The sequence below is a fragment of the Grampus griseus genome, assembly GCF_964374135.1.
Source record: "Grampus griseus genome assembly, chromosome: 11".
NCBI classification, from domain to species: domain Eukaryota; kingdom Metazoa; phylum Chordata; class Mammalia; order Artiodactyla; family Delphinidae; genus Grampus; species Grampus griseus.
The window spans coordinates 57,665,091-57,686,753 of NC_139005.1; the positions used below are offsets into that span (position 1 = coordinate 57,665,091).

The window sequence follows — 21,663 nt, forward strand, 5'->3', positions numbered from 1 at the left end:
CAGATTCCTGCCTGGAGAGGGAAAGCTGGATTCCACTGTTGTGGGAACTGAGTGGAGGAAGAGAGCTGGGAGTCTTGCCAACTTATTATATAGATGAACTTTCAGTTAATTCTCCTGTTTTCAGTGTATTATCTCTTTGCTCAGTGTCCCTGGTTTCTCCTAATCCACAGATAATCTGTTTTACCTTTTACAATGAATAAACCTTCAGTCTTCTCAACTTTTGTTAGTAGTCCTGTTTTCAGCTTAACCTTTATTCTAGTTTCCAGAAGTACCTGATTTACTAGTTCCAAGCCTTTGTGTGGGGTGGGGTTCTGTAAATGCTGCTTCGCTTTCCCTACTATTGATGGGAAAGTTGGTAGTGATGGTGGTAAGGGTTGCATTTTTTTAAATTGGGCAAACGAGGAGGGCTCCCTGAAAAATGACATCAGAGGAAGGGCTTGGAGGAAAAAACACTACACTTTATAACTTCATTCATTCAGCTTTTCCCCCTATTCTTCAGTCTGTTTCTATTTCTTATTAATTTCTTTTGTTTATAATATATTCCTGTTCCTATAAATCTTCTTTTTTCCTTTTTTTTTTTTTTTTTTTTGCGGTACGTGGACCTCTCACTGTTGTGGCCTCTCCCGTTGCGGAGCACAGGCTCCGGACGCGCAGGCTCAGTGGCCATGGCTCACGGGACCAGCCGCTCCATGGCATGTGGGATCTTCCTGGACCGGGGCACGAGCCCGCATCCCCTCATCGGCAGGCGGACTCTCAACCACTGTGCCACCAGGGAAGCCCCCTTTTTCCATTTTTAAAAAGAATTACACACTAGCAATACACGAATATATTCTTGTTATAAAAAATTCAAATAATAGAAAGTTGAAGTCCTGCTTGACTAGAACCCTGTCCCTAATCTGTCCCTGTTTAATGTATATCTTTCCAGACTTTTATTGGTACACATTTCCTATCATATCTATCTATCCATCCATCCATCCATCCATCCATTCATTCATCCCTGGTTTTCTCTAGTGTGTTTCTAATTACATATGTTCCATGTAGTTGTTATACTGCATACATTGTTTCTTAACTTCATTTTATTTACTTCGTTTTATTTACATTATTGAACATATATACACATGAACAGATATCAGTCTTTAAACTTCTGCCTAGCATTTTATTGGCTACCCGCTAGTTTATTTACTTATTCCTTCATTGATGGATGATAAGATATATTCAGATTTTCACTTTTACAAACAACTCTGTGATGAAAATTCTTGTATCTGCCTCTTTGTATACATGTGTATTTCTCTAAAGTAGATGAGAAGAGAGTTATTGTGAAACATGCATATTTTGAATTTTAATAAATATGACTCAATTATACATTTGAGTCAGTACTAATTAGCACTGTCATCAACAGTGTGAGATACAGCATTTCCTCACACTGTCTTCCATATTTTTATTTTTTAATTGAATGGGCCAGAAAAATTTAAATTCATCTTTACTTGCTTTTCTTGGATTGTTTCTGAAGGTGGACATCTTCCTTTGTTTGTCACTTCATATTTCTTCTTTGATTTGCTTGTTCATATCATTTCCTTATTTTTCTCTTTTGATGTTTGTTGATTTCTCAGTACATAGGTAGGAGTTGTTTTTGTATTCTGGATGTTTTTCTGTCATCTTCCATATGTTTTGGAAACATTTTCACACAGTTTTGCTTATCTTTAACTTATGTGTGGTATCTTTTGTTGAATAGAAGTTAAACTTTTTGATTTAGTCAGATTATTAACATAGCATTTTAGACTTTTGGTTTTATTCTCTTTTAAAATAGAAAGTTCTTTAGAACTGAACATGTAGATATGGTATTTGTAGCTTTTAGCTAATTCTGATTAAGAGACATGTGCAACCAATGGTGGTTTAAATAAGTAACCACCATTGGGTATGTTCCTCAAATAACCAGAAGCCTGGAGGTTTGGAGCTATTTGCAGTGTTTGTCTTTATGATTATAAGGTGGCTATTATGTTTTTAGGCAGCATAGCTGCATCAAAAGCAGGAAATAGGGAAAAAGGGATGGAGCTTTTATTAGGAAAGCAAAAGCATTTCCAAGGCCCTACTGTTGACTTATGCTTATATTTCATTGGCAACCCTAACTGCAGGAGAATCTGGACAAGGTTTTCTTGTCTTTTTGGTCAGCTGAGCCAGGGAGAAAAGGGTAGGAAATAGTGTTTGGCTTTCCCACCAGAGGTATCTGCCACAACCTACAAACTTAATTTATATAGAAGCTGAGAAGACGTTATTGATTGAAATGAAATTCTAGTCTTAGTCCCTAAATATCTTATATGTTATAATTATTTTAGGACTCCAGTTCAGTCGTGGAATGGACCCAGGCCCCAAAAGAAAGAGCTCATCGAGGACTGGAACATCTGAACAGTTACGAAGCAGAATGGGACATGGTTAATACAATTTCATTTAAAAAGAAACCACATACCAATGGAGGTATGAATTAAATCGTTTGAAATCTTAAACTGATTTGCTACTATATAATATAAACAAAAGTGCAAAGAAAATCCTTTAATGTTTCTTAGAAGAAGGATGAGTTGGTGCTTTGATTAATATGTATAATTCCCATTTTATTTATATTCCTTTTTCATCTTTTTGTTGCTTTGTTGGTTGTGACCGCATAAAAAGGCTTTAAAAATATTTGTTCTGTTTTGTAGTTATTAATGGCAGAAAATAGAAACACTTAAAAAATTGCTTTGGCTATCTCTCATGCACATTTTTCTTAATCCAGTAGAATAAAAAAAAAAAAAATCATGTTATTTCATCCTAAAGCACCAGGGGGAGATGAAGTATACCACTAAACCATGCCGTTCTAATTTCAGTGTTTACTGGTATCTTCACAGCTCATTGCAACTCCCCTTTGTATATGTTCCGCATCTGTTCTCCTTTATATATACATTAAATTTATGTTTGCTGTGTGGTGACTACCTACATGTAGATAACAGAAAAGAGCCAACCTAGCAATCTGATAGAACATGTATACTACCCCAGATATGATCTAGCTAGCCCACCTGTGATGTGGCCCGCCTATTTGTGATCTCTTTAAAAAATATTAAACACTGTATAGAGTTAAAATTTTTTTCTATTGATTTCTTTGTGTATTATAACTAATAGGATATTTTGTCTTTCAGTGATTTTGATCTCAGTTTAGGATTTATCCTCATTTACCAGATTCAAAAAGTCTAGCCTAAATTGACTAGAATATGTATTGCTACGTTTATATAGCATTGTTACTAAGTAAAATTGATTTTCATGTATGGCCTGGGGAATCATTCTCATACAGTAGTTATACTTTGTACTGTATCATTTCTTGGGAACAGTGGCAATTAAGAAATAGTAAGTCACAGACTTTCGATAACAGCCAGCTCATGCATATATGTCTTTTTTTTTGTTGTTTTGCATTCCCATTCTAGGGAAGGTTCTTAACCAGAACAATGCAGAAATGTTAAGGAAGGATAAAACCATAGGATTTTAGTATATTTAACATGTGAGGGATTTTTAACTTCTCTAGACTGGATCTTCAGGATTGGTTTATGTGAATTGCTATTTTTTGTTTGCCTAATATTGTTAAATCCTTGAAAATGAAAAAGGTTACAGAAATGAGCAAAAGGAGTGAGTTTTCAAAATTTCATAAAAGAAGCATTACATGTTTGAGAAAAGCATAATCTGACAATAAAGGTCTTTTTAGATTAATGGTTTTTTAACTGGCTGCACATTGAAATCACATGGGGAAGTTAGGCTTTTGAAAAAAGTACCAGTGCCTGGGTTTCATCCAGCAAATTAAATCATACTCTGGAGATGGAGCCTGGGCATCCCTATTTTTCTGTATTTTTCAAAAGCCCTCCTGGTTATTTTAGTGTGCAGAGTTGAGAACCTCTGTGTAGCTGTGTAGCTTAGCAAAAAATCCACAGATCTAAATACTGCTTATGTATCTTGGCATTGCATTATGCCTTGTAAGGAGCCTTTATTTAGTAATTATTAAAAGTTAAGGACACATTTCTTTTTCTTTCTTTTCTCCACTGTTTAAAAAGTTTTATGATAGCAGAAAGAAACACATTGCACAGTATGGCCCAGTGTGCATACACATGCACATATTTAACAGAACAAGGAGTTAATGAAGTACATTTACTCTGTTTCATCTCATCCCATTCCATCCCATCTTATCCTAGACTGTCTACCTCATCCAATCATATTTCATCAAAACTCCTTCTTAAAGAAGACATTTTCTAATCTTGATGTTTCAGAATTTAAATTTCTGCCATAATTTTTTACATTTTTGAAAAGCATTTTTTCAAATAAAATTTTTATTATTATAAACTTCACACTTTTTACCTTTTTTGTGATTCACAGAGCAAAATGGGGACAAACCTTTAAAAAAATTGACTATTGAAGACTTTTTAAACTTTATATTTCTTAAATATACTGCTAAGTCTTTGTTTTTATATATTAGATCAAATGTTTTGAAAATATATCTTCCCAGAACAGCAGACTGCCGTGATGTTCTGGAAACCCATTCAGATAAAATGTCACGTCCTTGCTGTTAATTCTGTTCAAGACATATGGAGACTTACTGAATTGTTTTGTTTACTTTTTTGCTGTTATGGCCATTTTTCCCACGTCAGTGTGTTGGAGTTATTTTTTACATATATTGGGTAACACAGTAAGTTCATCAGAACTAATTAGCTTTATTTACCTTTGTTTAAGGAGAAAGAAGGAAATTTTGAGTTAACTGTTGGATTCTGTTAGTTTTCCTTTGTAACAACTTCTAATTCTGGTTAGCTATTATTGGTAGACCAAATTGCAGATTACTTTTCTGTTGACTTGGTTAGTAGATTATTCATTTATTTAACACATCTTTGACTACCTACTCTCTGCTAGTCACTCTTCTAGGCACTGGGGATAAAGCTGTGAACAGAATTAAGTTCTTGTTCTCATGAAGCTTATACTCTAGAAAAGGGACTTCTGGGATTGACTTGTAATGTTTGTCTCATTGTTTATCAGAGCTTTAAGTGAGGAAATGTGTGAGGAATTTTCTTTTGTATTTAATATGTAATGTGTGTCTCTTCCATTAACAAGGGAAAAATCTGTGTAAAATTTTTACATTTGAATATGCACAAACTTCTGATATGCCTGCATATATTATTTAATATTCTTCATATGATTTTCTTGCATGACTTTTATTAAATACTTTTTGTGGAATTTAAGATAAAAAATGGTATCTGGTTTTTCATTGCTGTTTTGCTGTGAAAATATTTTTGGTCTTTGCAGATAATCTAGTAGTATGTATCCTTTCTACGTCGATGTAGTCCAGGTGCCTTCACACTTAAGTGATTCATAAAATGTTGGAATTCTAGAATTGTTCTCACTTTCATATTAGTTTGTGATGGTGTTATGAGCTCTATAATATAAATTGCAGTGAAACATGATGTGTCGTAAAGTGAGCACGTGGTACTTAATCTGGTATCAGCCTTAGATATGAGTTCACCATCTGAACTGGTGTGGAAGTAGGCAGGGCACTGCATAGATAAGTTACTTAGCCTTTCTGGACTTTGATTCAAATGATAACTTGCTAGTGTCCATGAAAGAGTAATGGTGTCTGCATTCCTTGCCAGGTAGAGGTTTCTGTAAGCTGTAGGTTTCTGTGTCAGTTTAGGAGATTTTGTTGGAGGTGATGGAGCTGTAGTGTTCTGACTATATAGGAAGGTGACATACATGCAGGTCAGTACTGACTGATCTACCCTTTGAGTAAGTTCTATAAGCAGATATAATCGATACAGTTTATCTTTGTGGAATTGATAGTGTTGGGATGGAATTAATAAAGATTTTCAGTAACAGGATAGTATGACACTTCTTAGCAAATAACATAAGAGAAAAGGTCTTTTAAAATTTCAGAGACATGACATGCTTAAGTCTGCGTTAAAATGTTCAAGTAAAATAACATTTTTAGATTAGAAATTAAATATAAGTATTAGATAACTTTTTTCCCTTGTTCTTTAAATTTTTATTTAAATAGATAATCTTTACATTGCTTGTTATCAATTGCAATATTATTCACAAACCTAGGATTTTAAGCTTCTGTAAACAGCCCCCACACACTAGGAAATGCTTTATTTTACATAGCTATAGTTTGGTTTGAACTGAGGTCTTAATTTAGTAGAAGGTTGATTTAGCAGGAAGATTGAATGTATTTATTCTCTTTGAAGCATTCACAACTTAGTTACCTTTTCATCCTCAATTCCCCACTGTTCTTTGGGTTTTTGCAAATGTCTGTCTGTGTACTCACTCTAATGTTACTTTTTTTTAAAATTAATTTTTATTGGAGTATAGTTGCTTTACAGTGTTGTGTTAGTTTCTACTGTACAGCAAAGTGAATCGGCTATACATATACATTATGTCCTCTTGTTTTTTGGATTTCTTTTCCATTTAGTTCACCACAGAGCACTGAGTAGAGTTCCCTGAGCTATACAGTAGGTTCTCATTAGTTATCTATTTTATACATAGTATCAATAGTGCATATATGTCAATCCCAATCTCCCAGTTCATCCCACGCACCCCCACTTTCCCCCCTTACTTTTTATACTGGTATACTTTTACCTTCACTCAATGTAATCTAGTAAAAATAATTCCAAAAGGAAGTGAGGAATAAAGGTTGGTTTTGTTTTTGTTTTTTTTGTTTTGTTTTAAATGCCTCTCCAAATGCATCATGCCATTTGTATTTGAGGGAATTGGAAAAGGTGAATATTTATTGAATATTTACTATATACTTGGCACTGTACTCATTAGTTGACAAGTATTATCTCTTTTAATTCTTAGGATAACATTGGGAGGTAAGTATAATTATCTCCATTTTACAGATGAAGAAACTGAGGCTCAGAGAGATTCAATTATTTGCCCCAAATCATTAGTAAGATGGTGGTGCTGCAGTTTGAGTCTGGCCTGCTTGCTTCCAAAGCCATGATCATTTTGGGGCAAAGCTGATATTTTAAATAAGGGTAGTATTTTTTTCAATTTGTATACAGTAAGATAATTATTTTAAAAACTATTCTTTTAAGAAAATGTATGTAGCCATTTCTAATACAGGTGGAAGCCATGGTAATATCAGTGCTGTAGTTGTTCCCTAGGTTCAACAAATATCTGTTAGGCAGTCATGAAGAGTGCTGTCAGTACCTTTTAAAAAGGTGAACAAAAATATTTTGCCCCACTTTCTTGTTTTTAAGATGCTCCAAGTCATAGAAATGGGAAAAGCAAATGGTCATTCCTGTTCAGTTTGACAGACCTGAAATCAATCAAGCAAAACAAAGAGGGTATGGGCTGGTCGTATTTGGTATTCTGTCTAAAGGATGACGTCGTTCTCCCTGCTCTGCACTTTCATCAAGGAGATAGCAAACTACTGATTGACTCTCTTGAAAAATATGTGGTATTGTGTGAGTAAGTATCAAATTATTTCCTACTTATCAAAACCGGATTGTTGTGATGGTCCCAAGGCGAACTGTTTTTACTTGTCATTGGGTATCAGTGACCTATGTGCATATTAGGGCTCAAGCAGGTTTGTTTTTTCGGGAATATTGACTACTTTGGATGAGTGACTGAATAAAATTTTGCCATTTTAGTAATTTGGAACTGCAACTTATCACCTTATTAGTGTTTTAAAGAAAAGAATGGTTCAGTATTTTAATACACATTCAAATGAATGATGATACATCAATAATTTATGGATTATATATTTACCAGTTTTATCTTTTATTATGTAGTTTCTGTTAAACATAGAGTTTCATTTGTAATGCTACAAATTTAAGTCAGACAAATCTAAATAAAATTATTGTAAGTGTGGAAGTTAGGGCTTTCTCACTTTCCAGAAATCTTGTGTCTTCCATTTATTTACCCATGTGCATTTGTACACACATACTCTTTCTCGCTTTCACTCTCAGCAAATACAATTGTGGTATCTATTTAGTTCTGAGCACTGTGCTGGTTGTTTGATACTTAGTAGTGAACAAAACAGGCATGTTCTCGGATATCTGAGAGTTTATGGTCTTGTGAAGGATGCTGACCAGTAAATAGCAATAAACTCAAGAAATAAGATGGAGGAAGTACAAGGAAGGGAGGAAGTATACTTCATTCAGACTGGGGGTTGGGTAGGGGTCAGGGAAGACTTTCTGGAGGAGGTAACATCTAGGTTGAGACTTGACAACTGTGTGAACGTTAGCATGAAAGGGAAGGAGATATTTAGACGGAGAGATGTTTTAGATAGAGGGAGGTATGTAAAACACGACGTAATCACAGAACAGAGTAGTTCAGTATCACAGGTCTGCATAGTGGGGGAAGGGAGGGTACAAGATTTAAAGATGAAGCCAAAGAGCTGAGTTAAGGCCAGAGCATGAAGGGTCTTGTAAATCATGTTAGGAGGTTGTTCCAGTCATCTAGTGAGCTTGTAGTAGCGTGAACTAGGGGAGTGACAAGAAAGAAGTGTTGGAGGAATATTTAGTGTTAGAGTTTGTGGTTGATTGGATATGTGGAGGAGAAAAGAAGGGAGAAGTTGAGATTTTTAGTTTGGGGAATCGTAGGGATGATTGTTAACTTCATTAATAATGTCCTCACTTTAATAGAGTAATGTCATGCCTAAATGTAGATTATATAAAGCTAGGAATAATGCAAAAGTTGAAAGATATTGACTCTATGTTTTTCGGCATGAAATTCTCTTCCTTTACCATGTTGACCACCTCTGGCTGGCACTAGGCATGCTGATTAGTACCTGTAATCATAAAGTCAGATCTGGTTGGTAGTATGTGGGTCTTGGATCTTGAAGTGAGAAGCTGTGAATAGACTACCACCTACGGGGTTAAGTAGATTTCAGGAGGAGCATTTATCATGACTGGGGCATAAGGCTTGGCTGTTGAATAGCAGCTGTTAAAGACTTGGGGGTCTTAGCATCATAGCAAGCTCAGTATCAATCAGTGTTGTGATGTAACTGTTACAGAAGAGCTCATTCATTCTGAGACTGTTGATTAAAGCATAGTATCTAGAATGAAGTGGTAGTCCCTCTCTACTCTGTACTGATAAGATCATATTTTGGAGAACTCTTAGTTTTAAACACTTAGTTTTAAACACTGCATTTTAGATTTTAGATGTGTTATACTAACTATACTACGTGGAAAAAGATGGCTAGTGTAATGAGAGGGATCAAAAGGTATCATGAAAAATGTGGGGATGTGGCGATTTAACTTGAAGGAGTTGTGGTGAACCATTAAATAAAACCCAAGCTGGGCTTCCCTGGTGGCGCAGTGGTTGAGAGTCCGCCTGCCAATGCGGGGGACACGGGTTCGTGCCCCGGTCCGGGAGTATCCCACATGCCGCGGAGTGGCTGGGTCCGTGGGCCATGGCCGCTGAGCCTGCGCGTCCAGAGCCTGTGCTCCGTCCGTCCAGAGCCTGTGCTCCGTCTGCAACGGGAGAGGTCACAGCAGTGAGAGGCCCGCCTACCGCAAAAAAACAAAACAAAACAAAAAAAACACCCAAGCTTCTTACTATGGTCAGTGAGGGCCTGCCCTATCTTAGCTCTGTTTATTTCTTCAACCTCATCTCATGCCATTCTCTTCTATATTCTAGCCACATGGTTTTCTTTCAGTTCCTGAAATGCCCTAAACTCTTTCTTGTCTTAGGGTCCTATATGTATTTCTTTTGTCTAGAATATTCTTCTCCCTTTCTTATCCCTGAGGTCTCAGTTTAATGTCACTTCCTCAGAAGGGCTTTTCTGGATGCTTAGTCTCCCATTTAATGTAGGTTCCCACCCCCATTCCTTTTTACTTTCTCATTCTCTTGTTTGCTTCCTTCATGGCCCTTAACAGAATAAAATCATTGTCTGTTTATTTCTGTTACGTTTTCCTCTAGAATATAAGCCCATAAAGGCAGGGATTGCATCTATCTTGTTTACACTTTCTCCTAAATTCCTAGCCAGAGTGCCTGGCCCATTTGTTCAGTAAATCTTAGTTGAATGAATAAATGGCATGATACTTACCAGTTTTACAAATAATTTCAAAAGGATTGTTAAAAGAAATAGACTAGATTTGTTTTGTATGACTCCAGAGATAAACTAGAAGGAAATAGCTCGAGGGGTAGAAATTACAAGGAATTAGCTCATGAGGTAGAGAGTTTTCTGTCCTGGATGGGTTCAAGGATAGACTCAACAATTACTTAGGTGCTTATAAGAGAATATGTACCTTAAATATGTGTTGGTGATGTTTTAATGACGTTTGTAAGTGAAACTATGTTTCCTTTTCTGTATTGGTTAGGCTTAGATATGTAGCATCATAATAATTCAGCCCAAATTAATGTTGCAGTCATCCAGTTATCACTTTTGGACAACCACAGGTCTCCCTAGTGAGGGCAGACCACTTATGACATGAATGAGAGCAGACTAGAAACCACCTTCTCTGTTGGCAGACAGATCCAAGAGATAAAGAGAGCCTGGAAGGGGTTATGCCATGCATGCACCTTACTCTTTCCTGATCTCAGCGGTCAGATGTGTCCCTGTGAAGATTTTATTTAATAGGAGTGCATATTTCCACCTGGAAACAAGAAGCCATAGGAATGGTGTTCCCCTCTCTCTACTTTTTCATTCAACAAGTATTTTTTTTTTGAGGACCTACTATGTTCTAGACATCATACTAAGTGCTGGAAAGGAGCACTTAGTCAAAAAGATATGGTGTCTGTCTTCATGGAGTTTGTACTATTGCAGAAAAGAAAAAGATCGCTTATACAAATAATCATAAGTTTTCAGCTGTAATAAGTACTATGAATCAGGAGTATAGCACGATGAGAGCATATAATAGGATAATATGTAGGTTTGTGTGTGTGTGTGTGTGTGTGTGTGTGTTAGTAGTAATTGAAGCTCTGAGAGAGAATGAGATTAAGAAGAGGATAAAATGGGATAGAATGTAAGCATGTGATTAATTATAGCCTTTAATGACGTGGTCAAAGAGAAGAACCTAGCAGAGGAGTCTGACTTCCTACACTCTGTTTCCTCTCTTCCCACTAGGCTTAATCACATTTATGGTCAACCAAGGATGTGGCTGTTTCTGGGAGAGGAGATAGCTGTGTAAAATGAGCTTTAAAAGCTTCATCCTTAGTACCAGCCACTTCTCCATTGTGTATTCTCCTGTGACACTGAGGGGCCAGTTTATTCTTTGCCCCCTGAATAGTCTGAAATGTGTAAGAATAGTACATCAAATATTTTATCCCCAATTGAAGGCCCCTTTGTACACTAGGCAGAAAATAAGCATCCCCCCCATTCTCTTTCCCATCATAAATTATGCCCAACTGCATTGTGTCATATATGCTGAGTCCAGGTGGTAGAATATAGATATTCCAGATAAACAGTCACCAGTATAAAAATAAATCCCATATTTGTATAAACCATCTTCCATTATCAGATTCTTAGGGAGATGTTAAAGGTTCTTGTTTTTTATGTTCATTACTTATGATCTAAATAAATGGAATTCACAATTAAGTCCAAAGAAATGAAAAGTCCCAAATATCCCCCATTTTTTACTTTATTAGGTATCATTTCCTGTCTCTGGAGCAGTTATCCTAAGCAAAATGGTACTTCCAGAGTCATGTTCCTATGGTCGCAGATTGTTGTGGAGACCGGAAGAAGAAGGGTAGACCAGGAAAACCTTGGTGTCAGCAGCTTCGCTGGGATCCCAGCCACTCTGTTCCTGGGTCATCCTTCCTGTGTTTTCTGAGTTCAAAACATCAATAGAGGGAGATTCAGACCACATTATCTTTTTTTCTCTGATTAACCTAAATTGAAGAATGTGGCTTGCACCTGTGGCCATGATGTCTTCCTAACACTCCCTGTAACGAATTAAGGGTCTTACCATACAGACAAACAGAAATTGCAGATTTGCTAGGGATGTGCAGCCTTGAAAGATCGAGGTAAAGGTTGGGTAACTATGCACAGTTCCTTCTTTCAGTCTCATTAACTGGATTAGTCAGTGCAAAATAGGCCAGCTTCTTGAGGCTTATTATTTCTCAAATGGTTTTCTTATCTACTGGGATAAACAAATTGTCCTATTCATTGATATTCTTTAGTGTTCTTTGACTTATCACCATTTAGAACATGGTATTCAGCTGGGTAAAAGAATGAGCCACAGATACATTTTTGTTACATTTCTGGAACCAAGTTGGTTGCTAGGATATGAATGAAAGTTATTGGTTGGTTCTGTTAAAATGATTTTATATATTGGGCCATTTTAAAACTAATACATAAATATCCAAGCAGTAAAATATTTCCTTAAAAAGCCAAGTTGGTTGTATCATCTTATAGCACCAGTCATTTATGAGATTAGGTCCTAGACCCTCATTTATTCCCTTTGTGAGATACATATATCCACACACACATACATATATACATACACATACACACACATATATATGTATAAATTATATGGATGAGAATAAACTATATAGTTTTGTTGTAAATAGTCTGTACTTTTTTTTATTAACCTTTTTGGCTTTATATCTTTTGCAATGATATTTTTATTTATTTCTTTAGCTTTCCATATTGGTCTTCTCGGTGGCAATATAAAATAGTTACTGTTACATCTCAGTGCACAAAAATTCTTCAACTGTTATAATTTCTGAATTCTGAAGCTTTTGGGAGAGGCTCACTCCAAAGTACTTCTGAAGTTTTAGTAGTAATGCGTCTGTAGTTGTGATATTAGACAATGGTTTTCTTTAAGCCCTTTAGTAGGATCTAATAGAATTGCTGATGTTAGCATCATTAAAAGTTCTATCTTACTGCTGCAATGAGTTTTTGAAAGCCTTGAATAATGTTGTCATGAGTGATCAACTTCCCAGAATCCATAATATCCCCAGAATATATAAATATAATATTTAATCTTCCCAGATTAAATCAGTGTGGTAACCTGGCAGGTGGAAATGTAACAATATTCTGGAATGCCAGCCCTCCTTTTGGTGAGCTCTGAAGTTCTTAGCAACATTATTACCTGTTCTCTTACTGATATACTTTAAAGAATGTTTTGTTAATTTCTTCAGTGTCAACCGAGTCTAATGTGACTTCCCCCAGCCCCTCATCACAGAGCATTAGGTATAAAAAAAAGAAATCCTTCCTTTGTAAAAAAGTATCTGTGGTTCTTTGTTGGTTGAGCAGTCATTTCTTCTTCCCATCTCCAGCTTTGTGACCATAGTTTTAGATCTGAAGCCATAATAATTGGCTGGGCACAGATAACTGAAGGTTGCGTATGTGTCCCCCTTCAGCATGCATAGCCAGTGTTTTGACTTTTATGATCATTTTTTTATTTGTAGTTTAAAGAAAAAATTTGACTTAATCTATTTTTAGAAACAAAAAATAATAACCATAGTACCAGCAGCACTGTGTTAGGAAAAAAATATGTTTCTATACTAGTTACTTTTCTTTTTCTGGTGCTATGTTTACAAGTTGACCTATCATTAAAAAATGCCTTGTGAGAACCTATAGGTCTTCATGTTAATAAGCATGACCCCCAGAAGATGTTCAGAAAAATGGTGATTAATGAAAATTGAACGTTTAAAAAGTTATTTTCTTCCTACTTCAAATGACTCAACCTTAGCTCTTTTAAGAAGCTAAGGGGCTTATTCAGCTACTATTGTCTTTGATGATCGAGTGCTGTTTCTAAGTAAGAATAAGATCCTGTTTTGGATTTCATATCCCCCCAGCATTGCTGTTGCATCCTGTTATGTTAGAATTGAGAAGAGATAACTGTTATTAAAGTTCTTATCTCAAACATTTATAATAAACTAGAAGTAGATAGCAGCAAAATAATGCATTTAATTTTTGTTTTTAAACACAAAAGTTGTGGATTTATTACAGCTGACTTACTAAATTATAAAACTTTTTGAACAGAAAAAAGACTGGATAATTCATTTGATTACTTCAAATTAGATGTCTATTTGGAAAGCATTTTGTTTATTCTGTAGTTATTAGGAAGTGTGGAGAAAAACATATCCGGAGCTCAATAAGCAAGAACTAAAAATATACTGTACCTGAACTGTACATTACAACCATGTGTGTTTATAATAATGGTTGGCATAATTAATGATCTTTAACAAATAATTAAGACATTGTATCTTGTATTTTTAACATCTTATATTGCAGTACTACCAAGCTGTGGAGTGAAGTTGGAAACCATTTCAAAATAGGACATTTTCCTGTAGTGTACATATTATATATACTGATGAATCCTAAAGTGTGTTTCAACTTTCTTTATAAGAGAAGATATATTCTTATAATGGAAGATATATTTGTAAGAATTTTCTACTATAATTCTAAACAAAAGTTTGGGTTCATTGTAATTTAGTCCTCTTGGCTTTACCTAGAATAAAAATATACTTTATCCCTTTTATATTTGTTAATTTAATATTTAATGTTTCATGTAGTTTTGGAACTCACTTAAGATAGTTACTAAGTACTTGCTAATATTGAATTAATGGGAAACACTTTTAGAACTGGACATTTAAGGTTTTTTGTTGTTGTTGTTACGGAAAAATAACTGTGCATTAGTAATTATTTAGGTAGTCATTGATGCGGAGTGCTACTGTTTTCTACAAATCCCTTCTTTCTATCACAGATCTCCGCAAGACAAAAGAACACTTCTTGTGAATTGTCAGAATAAGAGTCTTTCACAGTCTTTTGAAAATCTTCTTGATGAACCAGCATATGGTATAATACAAGTATGTTTCCTTAGTCTATCTTATATTAATCTGTTTGTCTGACCGCATTATTTTATATGCATCCTACCTCTCACTTTCTCAGAGATTATACAGAATGAGGCAAGTGTCTGCATGTGTAAACCTTATGGAACTATTCTCTGTAATTTTATAGAAAGAATAATATGTGTCATATTGTTTGTAAGACTCAGAAGCTTCCTTGGTTCTTAATTACTCTTACAGCAATTTTCCCCTTTATCATAATTGAAGTTGGACATCAGATTTTTATTATCATAGCTTGCACTGATTAGGTGAAAAGTCACTGGGTAAGACACTTCGAATTAATCAGTGATAAGCTTATGCAAAAATCTGGTTTGAATTTTTATTTGATGTTTAAGTTGGTTCATTTGGGGTCAGTTTAGTCTAATTCCTCTTAAAGTATTTGAGTATATTCTTGCATTTGGCTAAAAATGTGCCCTTAACACAGGCAGAAATAAAGATAATTTATTTTTCACTCAGGTTGCTATGTAAACTAATGACATTTTTGTTTACTTATTCATTTATTCACTTATTCATTCAACAAATGTTTGAGTGCTTCTTTGTCCCACATGGTATCTCTTTTTGGTTCTGAAGATAAAGAGGGAACTTTTTAGGAGGGAGGACAAAAGAGCTAAATACTGATTAAAATAAAAAGTGAGGGAACTGTTTTTCTTATTGTGAAAATAATCATTTTAAAGATAGACCTTTAAGAAGTAACTATTTTTGCTAAATATGAATAAGCAGGCAGTTTGGGATTTAGAAGTAACTCTAGCAGTAGAAAAACTTTTCTAGGACAGCACTGTCCAGAACAAATTACTCTTGGTGGCATGACTCACCAGTTATATAATTAGATTAAAATGTCAGCTAATATTTAAATATTGTGAGCGTTTAAACTCAGCTATCAAATATTTTGTGTTAGACTAGTGTGGTACTACCCACTTCAAGAAATATTTTTTTCTGTGAAGGCAGGACTGTTAGAGAGAAGAAAGCTGTTGTGGGCCGTCCATCAGTGGAAAGTAAGCACTGCAGATATTTCTGGTGTGTGCAGATTGAATAAAGCCTGCAAATCATGTGTTTATCTGCGATTCAATCAGTAGCATTAGCTTGCTATTTAATGTACTATTTTAACCAAATGAAAAAATTGGCTTAGAAAATTTAAATTTTTCTTCCCAGAAAAAAATAAAATTTTAAAATAATCTTAGAATGCTCTGTTTTAGTTCTGATTTCCCCCCCTTTAAAAACCTTTGCCCTTTTGCCTGTCATGAGGTATTTTTATTCTTTATCTGAATTAATTTTGCCAATATTTTTCTTTCTACTGCATAGAAGATTAAAAAGGACCCTTATACAGCCACTATGGTAGGATTTTCCAAAGTCACAAACTACATTTTTGATAGTTTAAGAGGCAGCGATCCTTCTGCACATCAACGACCACCTTCAGAGATGGCAGATTTTCTTAGTGATGCTATTCCAGGTTTAAAGATAAATCAGCAAGAAGAACCAGGATTTGAAGTCATCACAAGAGTGAGTGGAGTTTATATTAATATAGCTCTTGTATTTTAGCAGGAGAAATGCTTTTTAAGGTGTACTGAATGTTATAGAAATAGAAACTCAATTTTGGTCATACCTGCCTCTTCTCACAATCCTTTATAACTTTTGCTCACTCATATATCTAACGACTAATGCTTGTCCTGCCACCAAATTCCTGGTTTCTTCTTCATCAACTACTACTTATACTTCTCTGTTCATCAGTGTTGGATCTCTTTCTTTGATTACCTTTTGATAATAATGAACAGGTTTTTGTTTCATTGAGTGTATAGCAGTGAGTAAATAGTAAGCCTTGCATGTTGCCCCTAGTTCTGTTCTTCGTAATTTTTGTTTTCTCAGACACTCTGCACAGGCAGCTAGTCAGGACACTACTCGTGGGCTTTTATTCTTATGTGAATCTTTTCTTTTTTAAGTAAGATGGATTTTGGCCTTGAATTATGGTAAATCTTTATATATGCTCAACAAGACTTGAATTTGCTACAATTCTAGGCTGCACATAGTTAGAACATTATAAAATATCTCAATTGTAGTACTTAATTAAAGGGCTTATCTTGCAAATGGCATTTTAAAATTACCAACATCTGTTAATTGAATGAAAACCTGTAGAAAATGCCAAGTAGAGCTAATGGATCATGAATCAATTCTGAGAGCTACAAATTTTAGATTGGAAGAAAAGCTAATTTTAAATATGATTAATGGAATAATACTCTTTTTTAATAATATAGCATACCATTTAGTGTGAAGGGTCTGTTTTAGAATTTACGTGTTGAATGTTCTGTACTTATGTAATTGAAACCCAAAACAACAAATGTTTTTTTGTTTCTGAATTTATAACCCAGTTATTTGTGTATTTAGTAGGAGGGTAAAATGTATGGAATGCTATTGCAGTTTATAAACTAAACATTGGAAACTAAGGGAAAATATTAGAAATGTTAGAACTTATGTCTGAGTAATAGTATTTTAGTTTTAGTTTCTATATACCTTTATTTCGTTTCACTTGTTAAAGGTGTACTCTTTATTGCTTATCTTTTTGTTTTAGATTGATTTGGGCGAACGACCTGTTGTTCAAAGGAGAGAGCCAGTATCATTGGAAGAATGGACTAAGAATATTGATTCTGAAGGAAGAATTTTAAATGTAGATAATATGAAGCAGATGATATTTAGAGGGGTAATTACTTTAGTATTTTAAACTGTTGGTGTTCAAGTTTTCATTTTCTTTTGGGAGGTGGGAGAGATGAACTCCTTTTTGATGAGTGTTGCCTTAAAATCCGTGTAGGACAGAGTGAGGTGTTTGTGATGTCCCTGAGGGTTGGGTTGGAGGGATATACCATTAAGCCTATGGAAAGGTATTCTTTCTTACTTGAAGTTCTGTGGGTTATGTGAAGGAGGCATTTGTGTTCCTCAGTGGTAGTTCCCTTATCTAGTAAGGATTGGGTTTAGAAAGACTAATGAGTTCCACTGTCTGCTATACAGTCTACTCTTCATTGTTTACGCTTTCTGGCAGCTGCTTACATCTTCAGAATCTGGAAGTCAAAAACAAGGTAGTTTTTACTGAATTGAGTTATTTTTATGTACAGGCATACCTCGGAGGTATTGTGAGTTCGGTTACAGACTACTGCAGTAAAGTGAATATTGCAAATAAGCGAGTCACTCACATTTTTTGATTTCCCAGTGCATATGAAAATTATGTTTGCACTATACTGTATTAAGTCGATTAAGTGTGCAATAGCGTCATGTCTAAGAAAACAGCATATGTATTTTAATTAAAAAAATACAAAACAAAAAAATAATAACAGTAACATCAAAGATCACTGATCACAGATCACCATATCAAATACAATAGTAAAGAAAAAGTTTGAAATATTGCGAGAATTACCAAACTGTGACATGGAGACATGAAGTGAGCAAACGCTGTTATAAAAATGGCACTGGTAGACTTGTTTGGCACAGGGTTGTCACAAACCTTCAATTTAATAAAACATGCAATACCTGAGAAGTGTAGTAGAGCGAAGTGCAATAAAATGACGTATGCCTATATAAAACTATCTCTTAAATAGTAGTTTTTCTGTTTATGTGCAAGTTTTGTGAACTTAAAGTATTGCATTCATTTTTTACAAATGTGTTTAATATGCATGTTTTCTTCAGGGACTTAGTCATGTGTTGAGAAAACAAGCATGGAAATTTCTTCTGGGTTATTTTCCTTGGGACAGTACCAAAGAGGAAAGAACTCAATTACAAAAACAAAAAACGTAAGTAATGGTCTTTTGTGTGCTCATTAAAGAAATCCAAGTAACTCATCCATATAAAGTGGAATAGACTAGGGTAAGGGAACATATTTTTATTTTCATCTTTTTAATTTAAATATTGTGAGCACTATAGATAATTTCAAACCAGAAACACTTATTAAAGGGACTTCATTGCAGTTACATTAGTGAATATATAGAATGATGGTAAAAAAAATTCTAGTCCCCTTGTATAAACTTTTTAAGCATACTAAGATATAGATTTTAAAATATATCTCATTTATCTTGATTCATTTTTACAATTTATTATGAAATTATAAAAATGGCTCATAATTGTATTTGCTATTTAGGTTAATTACCTTTAAATTATTTTCCTGGTGCTCTTATAACATAAACTGGCCTTTTTTTTTGGAATTGTGTTTCTATTTTTAAGTAATTATCAGACTTGAAAAGAAACACAGACCAACTTCCCAGGTATACTTATTCCCAGTTTGTCAGTCTAACCTTTTATTTAAAGCTCACTTTCAATCATTATGTGTATATTCAAATTCAGACAGTCCTTTCTCTTTTCAACATGTTTGCCAGTCCTTCTAAGACATTTTCACATCAACAAGTTTCTGTAGTAAACTGGTTGGAAAATGGTACTCTCATGTCACATTAAAAAAAAAAAAAAATCTCATAGGTTTGTAATTATTTGGAAACTTTAGTGGCTAAAGTATTTAATGACTGGAATAATTTTAGTTCTGATATTAAGGACTGAAGTAAATGTTTTCTTAAAATCATATCTAAATTATTTTAGTAGTTTAAATAAAGTTTATGACATGTATAAAGTTATTTTATTTTTCCTTTGATTGTAACTTTAAACATTTCACTATCATATTTATAAATTTACATCTCACTAGCACCATAAATGCTTTGATACATTAAATTTGTTTTTTAGGTGTTCAAATAACCTTTTTTGGTATAAAATTGTTTTCTATAGTGATGAATACTTCAGAATGAAACTACAGTGGAAATCTGTCAGCGAGGAACAAGAGAAGAGAAATTCGAGGTTAAGAGATTATAGAAGTCTTATTGGTAATTTTTTCTTAATTTTGAAAATGCATGAGAGGGTTGCATGGAAGTGTTGATAAGATTTAAGAAATGCACGTATATACTACAGAGTTAGGGCCCAAATGAAAAATCAGAGGCTTGTGGCAAAGATTCTTACCACAGAAATACCTAGAACCTCCTAGGGCAGCCTTCAGAATGTGATTTGGGCACTCTTTCTAGCTGCAAAGCCTCTATCTGGCTCTCTAGCCCTCCAAGAAAGCTGACATTGTTGTGAACTTGGGCCAGATAATAAAGGTTATAAAACTTTCTCTCAGAGAGGAGGAGATCAAGATGGTGGAGTAGAGGATGCAGAGCTCACCTTCCCCCGCAAACACATCAAAAATCATCTACATGTGGAACAGTTCTCACTGAAAACTAACTGGAGACTGGCAGAAAGACTCCTGTGCAGTAAGAAAGATAACACACGATATTGAGTGGGAAGGAAAGAGAAGTGATGAAGTTGGGACCTGTGTCCCTGGGAGGAGACTCAGAGGAAAAGGGAGATTACATGGATGGAGAGCCTCCTTGGGGAATGAGTGGTCTGAGCCACATATTGGACAGCCCAGTCCTGGGGTCCAGCAGAGGGAAGACAAGCCCTCTTGGCTGGTTGGAGGGCTGTGAGACTAACAGGAGGGCTGTGGGAAGCCTGGACTCTGCTCTTGAGGAATGTGCACATGCTTTCTTGCTCCTGAGGCAGGGTGGAGGGGGTGGATTGAAGACTGTACAAGTGACTGGTTGGTTTTCTGTGACCGCCCCAGTGCACACCCTGGCTTGAGCTAAGCAAACACCCCAACCCCGCTTGGAAGATCGGCTGTGAGACACAGAAGCAGCTCAGACCTGAAGCAGCATATGAGCAGGGTGGGGGCAGCCATTACTGGCACTTACACAGGCAGAACATCAGAAGCAGTGTGAATGTCTGACCCTTGCTGGACCACCGTAGCCCATGCCCCTACACACTCGGAATGCCCACACCAGCCCTTCCTGTTCCAGCACTGTCCCCAGTGGAGGAGATACATGGGGGTGCACACTCCGAGGGGAGGAAGCGAGCTTGGACTTGGCCCTGGCCCTAAAAGGGAGGTGACAGCCACCAAGCAGAGGGGAAGTCCCAGGTCACACCTGGCTCTGGCCCTAGGCCCTTCATCTCCAACCACACCTCCTACCAAGGTGATAGCTACCAGCATGCTCTCAGGAAAGATGTGACCCGTGTTCAAGTCAAATCCAGCTCTCCCTCCAAAGCCACTGGGCACACGCTAACTGTATAGGGGTTCTCCCACATGATGACACCTTTAAACGATTTCTCTATGAAACTAGGTGAAAGTTAAGCAAAATGAGAAAACACAGGAATTTGTCTCCGTCGAAAAAGTAAGAGAAAACCCCTGAAAACAGTCATGAAATAGAAATAAACAATTTACCAGATAAAGAATTCAAAGTATTAGTAATAAGAATGCTAGCTGAAGTAAGGAAAGTAATAGATGAACATAGTGAGAATTTTAACACAGAGCTAGAAAATATAAAAAAAGAATCAGAACTGAAGAATACAGTGACTGAAATGAAAAACACCCTAGAAGGAATTAATAGCAGACTGGCTGATATAGAAGAACACGTAAGTGGTCTGGAAGATAGGATAATGGAAATCATCCAATCAGAACAGCAAAAAGAAAAACAAATTTAAAAAATGAGAACAATTTAAGGGACCACTGGGACAACATGAAGTATACCAACATTTGCATTATGGCGGTCCCAGAAGGAGGAGAGAGCGAGAAGAGGTTGAAAATGTATGACATTTTCCCACAAAACTAGAACAGATAATCCTAAAATTAATGTGAAACTACAGAAGACCCCAAAATGCCAAAACAATCTTGAGAAAAAAGAATAAAGCTGGAGGTATTATGCTCTCTGACTTCGGACTATACTACAAAGCTACAGTTATTGAAACAGCATGGTACTGGCACAGAAACAGACACATAGATCAGTGGAATAGTATAGAGAGCCCAGAAACAAACCC

The 21,663-nt window shown here is 35.5% G+C and overlaps 1 protein-coding gene across 2 annotated transcripts in view; it reads left to right on the forward strand.

The window, feature by feature from the left end:
* Nucleotides 1-21,663, forward strand: part of TBC1D15 (TBC1 domain family member 15) — a 63,381-nt gene that overhangs the window by 23,203 nt on the left and 18,515 nt on the right. The window contains exons 4-11 of one of the 2 annotated variants that reach the window (XM_082666260.1): nucleotides 2,334-2,472; nucleotides 7,254-7,464; nucleotides 14,661-14,763; nucleotides 15,744-15,794; nucleotides 16,102-16,299; nucleotides 17,363-17,491; nucleotides 18,469-18,572; nucleotides 19,549-19,643. In XM_082666260.1, coding sequence (XP_082522386.1) covers nucleotides 2,334-2,472; nucleotides 7,254-7,464; nucleotides 14,661-14,763; nucleotides 15,744-15,794; nucleotides 16,102-16,299; nucleotides 17,363-17,491; nucleotides 18,469-18,572; nucleotides 19,549-19,643 — 1,030 coding nt within the window. The remainder of the gene's footprint in view (nucleotides 1-2,333; nucleotides 2,473-7,253; nucleotides 7,465-14,660; nucleotides 14,764-15,743; nucleotides 15,795-16,101; nucleotides 16,300-17,362; nucleotides 17,492-18,468; nucleotides 18,573-19,548; nucleotides 19,644-21,663) is intronic. The other variant, XM_082666259.1, reaches the window with a different exon arrangement.